General features: G+C 36.0%; 1 protein-coding gene and 1 long non-coding RNA gene across 2 annotated transcripts; one reads left to right on the forward strand and one right to left on the reverse strand.

Moving 5' to 3' along the window:
- Positions 1-1670: 1670 nt before the first annotated feature.
- On the forward strand, positions 1671-3581 carry LOC137244395 (uncharacterized). Its single transcript, XM_067773361.1, has 3 exons — positions 1671-1800; positions 1865-2181; positions 2285-3581. Exons 1-3 carry the CDS (start codon positions 1784-1786, stop codon positions 2323-2325), a joined length of 375 nt encoding a protein of 124 aa, XP_067629462.1. The 5' UTR covers positions 1671-1783; the 3' UTR covers positions 2326-3581.
- Positions 3582-4297: 716 nt separating this feature from the next.
- LOC137237888 (uncharacterized) lies at positions 4298-10831 on the reverse strand. The gene is made up of 3 exons (XR_010949053.1): positions 10691-10831; positions 7391-7612; positions 4298-4605 (listed from the first exon to the last, which is right to left on the reverse strand). It is a non-coding gene; the product is annotated as an uncharacterized lncRNA (long non-coding RNA).
- Between the last annotated feature and the right edge of the window lie 752 nt (positions 10832-11583).

Genomic DNA, 11583 nt, shown 5'->3' on the forward strand with positions numbered 1-11583 from the left:
CAGTCATCTATAACTCTGAGCATGCTTCATCACCAGCAGAAGCGGCTAATCTTTTTACAGCCTTCTTCCGATCCAATTTCGTTACGCTGCCGGAAGTTCCGCTGAAGTTGCCCACAGTGGCTGACACCATTAACTTTGGTGCGCTGGCTCTATTGATTGAAGATATGGTCGACGGAATCCAGAACATTAAATCATCTACCCATACTGATATTGACGGCTTATCTTTTGGCACTGGCTTTCCCGCTCCTTTTAATTTTCAAAAAATCCTTAGTGTGGCGAATTTATTGAAGCGTGGAAGATCATTTTCATCAGCCCGATTTTCAAGTGTGGTAAAAAGAACAATGTCGCAAACTATAGGCCCTTTGCAAAATTATCATCAGTTTCAAAACTATTCGAGTACATTGTGAAACAAAAAATTTTCTTTGCTGTTAAACCTCTAATCATTGAAAATCAGTATAATTTTATGGACGTTAGGTCCACCGTAACAAACCTATCTGCCTTCTCTGATTTTTGCCTTCCTTTAATGTCCGTTGTCAAGTTGATACGGTGCACACCGATTTCTCAAAAGCATTTGATAAAGTTAGCCATTCAATCCTAATTTCCAAATTGAGATTTCACGGATCCCTACACCCTTAAGTTATTGTTTACTATAATAGTTCGTTCGAAGTTGGAGTATGCCTGCTTTATTTGGAGCCCATCTCATGAATGCCATATGGCTACGCTTGAACGTGTGCAGAAAACTTTTGTTCGGTACCGCTGCGCTCCCTGAACTTTTTTGAACCGATACCATCATATATAGCCAGGTGTTCACTTAACAATCCGGGCCATCAACACAAAAATATAACCCTTTTTACTTTACCGATACAGCCAATAGCCCTGGCAGCTAGCGTTGTAACTCAATTAAATTTTATAATTTATTATAAATTTAATTTTAAAAAATAAAAAAATAAATAATCTGTACACTTTAAAACTCACAGTTAGCGAATAGGGCCCCAGGGCTCGACTGCTAATACGCCAGAGCTGTAAAAAGATTGAATCAATTGAGTCTGCATTCTCTCAGCATTCTTTTAAAAATTTTTTGGTTGCATATTATAAATCTCCATTCCTGAATGGCTTAAATACTTTAATTCAAAGCTAAAGTGTGTATGTTATTGAATGGTAATATATAATTCAATATAGAGTGTGAATGTAGGAACCATTCCCAATCTTTAATGAGTGTAAACTTGAAATGAATGCACACTTTTTTCCATTCAGTACTAAATACTTTTTCCCCAAAGTTATTTTTTTGTATACTTTCGTTGCCATCAGATATGTTAAATCAATTTAGTAGTTGGGTGCAAAAAAGGCGTAAAATTGGTCAATAGGAAAATCGCCCCTTCTAACTATTCAAGTATTTTAATATTTAGAAATTCATGAGCTTAACACCGGCTTATAATTATTGAATATCAAGATATAGCCGAATTTGGCTGAAACTTCGCAAAGACAATATATTGATTTTTTGCTATATGTAAAAATGTTACTGCTTATTTTGCTATTGTTGTAAAATGGATTTTGTAAATGAACACATTGTGCATTGACCAAATAGAGTAAATTTTGGATATTTTTGTCGATAATAGCCGTGTTTTTTAACACGCGTATATCCGTTTACGCTTAAGACTGCTAAGAGACAAGTTTTTTTGTCGCTTGTTAAATAGTAGAATATAAAATCAGTACTTCCAAATTTCAATAAGTAGTTTTTATCGACTTTTTTAGTATGTTTTACCATCCCTAATTAAATAACAAAATGTCAGCAGGAGAAATGTAAGTACTTTTGTGTAAATATTATAAAGAATTTTAAATAATGCATATTTACTCAATTTTTCAGAAAAGAATCAAGGAAACGTTGGACGAGGGAGGAGACGCTTCATTTGTTGCAGTGCTACAGTGCCCGAAAGGACGAGTTTAAGCAAACCACTGTAACAATAAAGGCGTTGAAGGCGAAGATGCGCACACTTTTGATAGCGTATAAAAACGCCAAGGACAACAACAGGCAGACCGGTGCAGAATATTGCAAAGCTCCATTTATGGAAGAAATGAATGAGATTTTTGGTCCTGAGCCAATAATCTCAAATTCTCACAGCCTGAATTTAGGCTCAAGAATTCAAAGGCCATTACCGGAGTGCTGTTCGTTGGCTGCTGTTGGTAAATATTTCACTAATTGGTTATCTATTAGTTTCTCTTAAATACAATATTTGTTTATATTTATTGATATATGTTTACTTCGTGATACCCTGTTGTTGTCCAGGGAAGACTCATCATCGAACACAGAGTCTCAGCGCAATATAGCTTGCACATCAAGGTGTTTGTCGACTTGTAATCAGGATCCTTTAGGAGATGTGCCAGCGTCCAGTGGAAACTCATTTCCTTAAGCCAAGGAATTCACACTTTTGTGTACTCAGTGCATCTGTTGTATAAACTCGGCAGAGCGTGAGCATAATGTGTTGTGAAGTACCTGAAAAATGCTGAAATACATTGAATCAAATTCATTTGCTTAAATATATTAGTAAACAACTTGTACGTATGTTAACTTCAATATTTCTACAATCATCTTCAATTGTTGCTAAATCGTGATAAATAGCATTTTTCAGGTACTTCACAACACATTATGCTCACGCTCTCCCAAGTTTATACAACAGATGCACTGAGTACTCAAAAGCGTGAATATCACGATCGAAGAAATAAGTGCTTCTTAAGATTTCTGAAACTTCACATAAATTTTCTTAAGCAAAAATTCAAGTAGAAGGTCGGAAGTCTTAAGCTGAAGCAATTGCTCAATTTTTATTAAGATGCAAATGAATTTTAAAATTAAAAAATTAAAAAAAAAATCAATGAATTTAAAATGTGATAAGCAATGAATTTAAAAACTTAGTGATAGTCTATTTATTTCGAAATTCAGGGCTAAGGCTAAATTAAGTATTTAATAAAAAATAATCGTTAGTATTTTAGAATTTTAAAATTAAAAAATTAAGAAAAAACAATGAATTTAAAATGTGATGAGCAATGAATTTAAAAACTTAGTGATAGTGTATTCATTTCGCAGAGCTAAGAGTAAATTAAGTATTTAAAAAAATATAAAAATAATCGTTAGTATTTTAGGCAAGTAAGCGAATTTATAAACTGAATTATGTTATGAATGTTTGTAAATATGTATGTAAATTTAAAATGATTGAATTGAGGAATTTAATTTTGTGATAATTAGACAAATATATTTTGAATTTGATTATTTAATTTTGTTACAAAAAACAAGACTATATATAGACTACTGAATGGAATACCTCGGCTGCTAGTTCGAAAACTGTTTCAGAGTTTGTTTGGAAAATTCCATGCTTCTGCATTAGGGCGATTGCGAACTGGAAGCCGAGGTATTCCACTCAGCAGTCGATATAGTAATAAATAAATGTATATACATAAAGTCAGCAAATTTAAATGAATTTTATGAATTAATTTTAATTTTTGTCAATCGTGTAACACAGTACCTGTTTTAAGACAGCATGCAAAACAGTTAATTAAATAAAGTATACAAGTTTAATTTTACTTCTGTTATAGTATTCAGCGTTGTGGGGCCATTGGGAAACCATTCTATTTTGCGATAGGTCGTTTTCGGGCCTTAATACCAAGATCCATCAGCTAAAAGTGACTACATTAGGAATGGTATTTTCGAATCAAGAAGTTCAAGAAAATTGTGGATAGGGTAGATGTCTTTGTTCAATATTACAGCTTTTGTTTCTAGATGGCGACCGCATCGGAAATTCGCCAGGCCTGCTTTTGAATCCGTAGTAGCGAATATCCTAGCCGGACGTTACTATTTTTCGTATCCCTCCATCACACTAATGTCTTTTCTTACCCTCTTTCTTTTCCTTTCTAACTTTGCCTCTATTACTACTGTTGCCCTTACCATCTAGCTCTACCTTTTATCTCTACCCCAGTTTAGGCCAATACCTCGGGAGCAGAATAAGATATTGAAATAAAAACCATCATGCATTCATATCTTTCGTTTGAAACCCATATCGTTAAAACAAAAATCCTTGTAGGTACCTCTGGTATATATATAGCTTTCTATCTCCAGAACAGAGCAAGGGTATATAAACCCTCGTTGTATGGTCTCCGGGGTCCATATTTAGGTAGATATCTCCAGGCCCTGGTTACCCAAATGTATGAAATATATTTAGCTACGTTCTCGCATACCTACCATATATACATACAAAATTCGGTTCAGTAATTTCTGAAGGAGTTGTTCCAGTAAAAGCATGACACGAGATTATTGTTATATAATAAATACATTTTAATTCTGATTTTCAATCATACATTAAGCCAGCAAATTATATTATTTATGGCATTCAAAGGTTTTTAGTGTAGTAAGGAAGTCTCATGTTGGGATTTTTGTTCTCTAAAACTCCAGGCAGTGGAATCATTGTGTCCTTACCGATTAGCTTATATTTGATTCCCGGATGAACCTTCCTTCGAGACTCCCTACAAGGGATAATTATTACTTTCATCATATCTTTGTCGCTTCAAAGTACTGGTAGGGGATACACGTATTGAATTATAACTATTGTTATGGTGATGCTGTAATAGAAAAAAAAACTTATTAAAATAACAATATATTAATGAGTGGTAGTTTTGACTTTAGGGCACTATTAACTTTGTCGTTTTCAACATTAATTAAAACACGGAAGGACGGGACATACCTTTCATGAACGTAGCTGAACTAAGGAGGCGAATTTTTAGATAAAAATTAAATTAAAAAGTAGGTAATTTGTGTGAGAATACAAAGTTTCACGTTTCTTGTGGTCTGCATGACATAGCTATGAATCACTTATCTGAAGAACATATGTATGACGTATACGTAAGTATTTCATGAAATTTTAAACTTGTAGCTTTTAAAATGGGGCAGAAATGACGAAAAGTTTCTTATCTAAACCATCGGTTTGTATGGGGCATAGACTATATCACCATCATAGGACGGTGCTCGCGGCACTTGACTTGTCAAAAGCTTTTGACACAGTCAAACACAGCACGCTACTCCAAGACATACATATATATTAGGCTCACACATGTCCCCCTTTCTAAACAGATGAACTGCTAATTATCTGAATGGTTAGCAAGCGTCGGTTCAATTTAGAAACGAAATATCAAAGCTAAGGAAAATTAAAAAGAGGGTTGTTGTTGTTGTAGAGATAAGGTTGCTCCCCGAAGGCTTTGTGGAGTGTTATCGATGTGATGGTCCATTGCCGGATACAGATTCGATACGCTCCGGTAACACAGCACCATTAAGGTGCTAGCCCGATCATCTCGGGAACGATTTATGTGGCCACGTTAAACCATCAGGCCATCCCTCCCTCCCCATCTCAAAGTTCCATGAGGAGCTTGTGGTCGCCAGAGCCTCGTCTGTTAGTAAAACAGGATTCGCCGCGGATCGGTGAGGTTGACAATTGGGTTTGGAGAAGCTATATATTGCGCTGGCAACTTGAAGGGTTGCGCTGTACAGCCCCTTGAATCTGGTATTTTAGTTGCCTCTTACGACAGGCATACCTACCGCGGGTGTATTCTGACCCCCTGGGGGGTCCCACAGGATGGTGCCCAATCCCCGCCTAATCTCATTTCTACATATCAAGGTTCCCTTCCCACCAGAAGGAGTTACAATCATTTCCTATGCCGGCGACTGCACGAAAATTTTGAAAATACTGCTCTCAGAACCGCAACGGGCAGTCTTCCTATGTCTCCAGAACACCATCTACATAATGAGGCGAGAAAACTCCCCATTAGAGAGAGAAATGAAATGCTAACCAAGCAAACCCAGAAACCTGGGAATCCCAACAGACATCTGATTGATGAGCCTACACCACCAAAGGGGCTTAAGGAGGCATCTCCGTAAGCATTATGAGGAAATACGGCATCTGAGAACGCGGCCGTAGGAAGCTAAAAAACACAAGCAGGTCCTCAGTGAAATCCACAAACAGGCGTCGGACCCCTCTAACAGGAATTGTCCATTGAATCATGTACTCAAAAAACAATACCCAAAACTAGCAGAGGAAACGCGCGTCACTCTAGCTCAGCTTCGATCTGGGTACTATAACAGGTTAAACACTTAGCTATCCAGAATCAACCCCGACATACAAAACCTATGTCCTGCTTATAACGTGTCCCCACATGACACCGACCATCTCTTCAAATGTCTTGTGGAACCAACGCCTCTAACACCCTTGCATTATGGTCCACCCCTGTTGAAACAGCAAGTTTCCTTGGACTTCCGTTAGAGGATATAGATGACAATTTGTGATCGGTCACATGTATTGGATGGGGCGAAGCACTGCTACAATACCAACAACAGAGGCAGCAACTGCATCACCCATCGATCCCGAGCCGTTCCTGCCAGTTGGCTTACAGGGGCATTTATTAGTAGAAGGGAGGGAGAAGAGAGAACACTGGAGCAATACGCCAGGTTTCAGAAAATCAAAGATACTGTTTGGAGGTTATAGCACAAGTCGCTACAGGGCAATAATAGACCTGTCGCAAGATAACCTAAGAACTCCAAGAGCTGTTCTTACAGGGCATTATAGACTGAAGAGCCGTATGCAAAACCTGGTCATGCTATCGAATAACACATGCCGATTTTGTGGTCGATCAGCAAACGGCCATATGCTCCCAGAATGCGACGCAATCTCAAGACGTAGGGGTAAGTTCATGGGCTCACCATGGCCAGAGCATTTCCACATTTAATCCCTCAAGCCAAGAACACTGCTAGGGTTCATCAAGGAAGTCGATTAGGATGAGGTGCTGTGAAGGAGATGTGCAAGTCACTGTGCAATCCTCAATAAATTATCTATCTATCTACGTTTCGGTAACAAGCGCCATTGAGGTACTAACCCGATCATCTCGGGAACTTTGATATGACTACATTAAACCTTCTAGGGTGTGAATATTAATAATGACCGCAATGCGAAAGTCTGCTAAAATTTACCATTCTCCATGGAATGCTCGATATATAACTTTCCACGTTGTGAATCAGTAATGAAAAAAGCAAAATTTACTAAAATTTTAACTGGCTGTGGGTAATAAGGTGATGATGTCCTCTCTTAGCGCAATGTAATGACAATGGCGGCGCAGGGAAAATGACAAAAATCTTGTAAATCTACTGATCATAATTAATTAATTCCGCTCTTTCTATGCATACATACATATGTATTTTACTCTCCAACGCTAATTAAAGAAATCAATTGGTATTTACATGAACTTCGAACTCTTTGGCTTTTGCTTTCTTCAGTTGATTATAAACCAAAGCATGACAAATTATCACTAACAAATTCATACTTGTTGTTTATATATTTAAAATAGTAGGCAATTTACTTACCCTTTCTGTTGTGATGATTCCTGGACAATCGGGTCTGACTAGACGCGATTTATTTTGCCTTAAGACAGCGTGTTTAACGCGAACCATATCATGTTAGGGCACATCTTTGGTGAGGCAAATAATCAAAGAAATTTCTGCTTTTAGGATAGCAGCAGCAGTTCCCGGTGGCGGCACATAAATAACAGTTGCAAGCGGATCAGTTGCCTTTTTTGCTTCGGCTACCTATTCAATTTTAATTCACATAACATTATCTACAATTCAATTTTGAATTTTTTAGAAGTGTGTTTGCACAAATGGCCATGGTACAAAAAATTGATTTTAATACGAGAGTAACGGAGCACTCAGCTACAAAAATTGACCTACTATTTGCCAATAATGACCAGATCAAAATTGAATGTGCCAGCGAATATAAAATATCTAATATAGTGTTAGAAAATAGGGTTCAGGCTTTGAATGATATCTTGTCTGAAGCCATGCAAACGTTGACGTACGAGAAGAGGATCAATATAAAATTGCGAAATAAGTGGTACGACCGTGAACTAACAGTACTACATAAAAGAAAATTTGAATTATATAAAATTGCGATTAGCGCAGGTCACTGGGATGATTATAATGCCGTTAAAAAAATATATAAAAAAACTATAATACTTAAAAAGAAGAAATACATGGAAGATCAAGTGATTATTAATAAAGGAAATATGAAATCCATGTGGAAATGTTTGAAAGATGCTGTGGAACTTGCAGATAATAAAGAGCATATTAAAAAAATAGTATTTAACGGTGAATGTCTAGAAAATAGCAACGATATAGCTAATGTCTTGAATTGTTACTTTGTTCAGAGCATAATTCAAATCAATGATAGTATTGAAACAATTGAACTTGTTGATGAAAGTGAAACAACCAACTCGGTAGCAACATTTGAGCTCACCAGTATCGAGTTAGAAGATATAATGAACATAACAAAATCATTTAAAAACAAATATGGCGGTAAAAACCTATTGTCAGAGGGTGTTATCAAGGACTCTATGGTGTACATTGCACACTTATATAAGGATATTATAAACGAATCGTTTGATAGTGGCATTGTTCCCAGCTGCTGGAAGATATCCACAATAATACCAGTGGCAAAAGTAAAAAATACAATGAAACCTGACGAGCTGCGTCCGATTAATACCCTACCTATTGATGAAAAAATTATGGAAACAGTGGTGAAAAAGCAACTAGTAGCATACCTAGACGATCATAATATAATCATACCAGAGCAATAAGGCTTCAGGAAAGGCCACTCCTGCGAAACAGCATTGAATATGATAATTGCAGAGTGGAAAGAGGCTGTTGCTGATAAAAAGGTAGTAGTATCTTGCTTCTTAGACTTAAAGAGGGCGTTTGAAACAATCGATCGAAATGAATTGCTGAAGTTAATGGATAAAATTGGGATCAAGGGAAAAGCTTTGGAATGGTTTCGCAGTTACCTCAGTAACAGAAAGCAGAGGACGGTAATTGGAGACGCAGTTTCATCGGTTGTTGATGTTAACATTGGGCTGCCACAAGGCTCAGTACTTGCTCCGATATTGTTTATAATTTACATCAATGATATAAAAACTTGCTTGAGAAATTGTAAAATAAGTATTTTTGTGGATGATGCATTAGTTAGCATTAGTGACAAAATGTAGATTGCAAGGAGACTTAAATAATTTATTTAAGTGGCTATGCAGTAGAAAGCTAAAACTTAATATTGATACAACTAAGTATATGATATTTAACAAGAACCATAATTACTTAATCCAGTCTAGTCTGAAAATAAAAACCAATGCAATTGAAAGAGTAGATCAAATGAAGTACCTAGGTGTAATAATTGATGAGAAACTAAGTTTCACAGAACACATAAATCATTTAGAAAAGAAAATTGCACAGAAAATAGGATTTATGTATCGAACATGTAAGCATATTAGCCAACATCATAAAATATTAGTATATAGATCAATTGTAGAACCACATTTTATTTACTGCCCATCAATACCACTAGTAACAAATGATACGTTAATTAATAAGCTCCAAATACAGCAAAACACAGCAATGCGTTTGATACTAAAATGCTCTTATAGAACATCAAAAAGTATTATGCTTCCTATGATAAATTGGCTTAGTATTATTAATCTCTTATTACTCTTTGAAGTTTATACATTACGTAACACAGGGAATGTTACCAAATTATTTGAGTGATAGGATACAGTACAATCATGAGATCCATAACTATGGAACTAGGAGTAGCAGAAATTTAAGACTGCCCAAAGTAAGAACCGAGTTCGCAAAAAAGACCTTAGAATACGTAGGCTATAAAATGTATAATGAACTACCAGCATAGATAAAAGACTGTGAAAGCGTTAAGTTTAAAGAAAAACTATTTCTATATTGTAAAAATTTAAATATTTAATAATAGTTAAACAATAAATTTACTCATTTCTTTTTAATGAAATAGTTTTAAGAAACAATTATGAATTTTGTAAATTGTACTATACAATGAATTAGGCTTTTTTGGCCGTAATAAATAAAATAATAATAATAATAATCAATACAAATATAAATTACCGAATATAAATCCCGAGATGGTCGGGCCAGCACCTTAATGGTGCTGTGTTACCGGAGCGTATCGGATCTGTATCCGACAAAGGACCATCACATCGATAACACTCCCCAAAGCCTTCGGGGAGTAACTAATCGCTACAACAACAACAACCGAAGCAAATACTGGCAAACCAAGATGCGTAGTTCCACCCTTTTTTGAGGAAATACATCCAACCAGTTTGGTACCGTATTCCAAAGCATGTTGGTTGTAGAAAGTACCTTGTTTACAGGTAAATCCTTGGCAAATGAAACATGAATCTGTACTTAATTGTAGGTTTCCTCTTATTTTGGCATATTCAGAGCTGAATCGCACCCCGGCAGAGGTGTTATCTATTAAATTAATATAGTACTTTTTTTATTAATTAAAAATTCACACACGTATGAATGAATAGCAGAAAATAACAAATGTTGTTGTTGTACCGATGACACTCCCCGTTATTGACTTTGTTGGTCCTTTGCGGGATGCAGATCGGGTACGTTCCGGGAACAAGCACCATTAAATACTAGCCCGACCATCTCGGGAGCGATTTAGTATGACCACATGAAACCTTCTAGGCCATCCCGTTGATTCTATATAACTTAATATTATTTTGGGCGAAAGCCGCCAAAGCAGAAAGGTGTTCTGTCATTTAGAAGTGCCTAAACAAAGCACAAGAATTTTTCCTTTTTACACACCAGGTTAAGCGAGAGCTTGTAAGAATTTTATTAACATCTCAGCAATTTATTTCTTCTGCGTTTTAATGTTTTCCGGAATAATAAATGAACAATCATAAATAAACAAAAAAAAAATATGTATATGTATACAGTTCTGCCAAGTTTTTGTGGCATTTTGACATTTGCGGGGCAGTGCTGCCAAATCTTTTATATGGCTATGCGCAACTGTCGATGGCCGTTTTTTTTTACCCGTAAACGTAAACGTATATACGCGTGTTAAAAAACACGGCTAATAATATAACAAAAACAGATTCTTGAGTTTAAGTCATTTAAATATATCAAAGTGCATAGGTCCATCGGCGATTTCGTTGGAGCTTCCTAATTCCGAGAACTTCGATAAACATATGTCTATTGCCATGGAATCTTCCTACGGTGATTCAGGCTTCTTCTATTCACCTGATTCACCTTCCCCGTTTTCCTTCATCTGTGCCACAAAAAAAAAAGTTTCATTGGGAGAAACTCTTCAGAGGTTATTGACTGACTCCATTGGACTACAGTTTTTTTACAGCTGATATTTTAAAAGTGTTTGACGGAATATAAATATAGGACCCGAGTGATTGAGAATAGTCTCACTTTCTATTTGCACGGCATTGGTAAAAGATTGAAATTGTTTTGGTTCAATTCTATCTTACTTGAGCAGATTTGTATTCAAAGTTAATTTTCTTGCTATCAAAAAAGCTACAACTACCTATAGAGCCCTCTTTAAATGATTAATTACAAACTATTGTGTTTAGAAGAATATTTTTCTTAGAAAATAGGATATTGCTATTGCAATTTGCAAACTCACAAACCAGCATTTGACCATATACCGCTACGAAGAATATATGGAGGAACTTTGGAGCTTTTGTAATGTA

This window comes from Eurosta solidaginis, chromosome 1, assembly GCF_040869045.1.
Source record: "Eurosta solidaginis isolate ZX-2024a chromosome 1, ASM4086904v1, whole genome shotgun sequence".
Lineage (NCBI taxonomy): Eukaryota > Metazoa > Arthropoda > Insecta > Diptera > Tephritidae > Eurosta > Eurosta solidaginis.

What these genes read in the sequence shown, in the direction of transcription:
- LOC137244395 (XM_067773361.1), top strand. An exon ending in CTGTTCGTTGGCTGCTGTTG is followed by an intron (nt 2,182 to 2,284) that starts GTAAATATTTCA and finishes GTTGTTGTCCAG; the next exon opens with GGAAGACTCATCATCGAACA.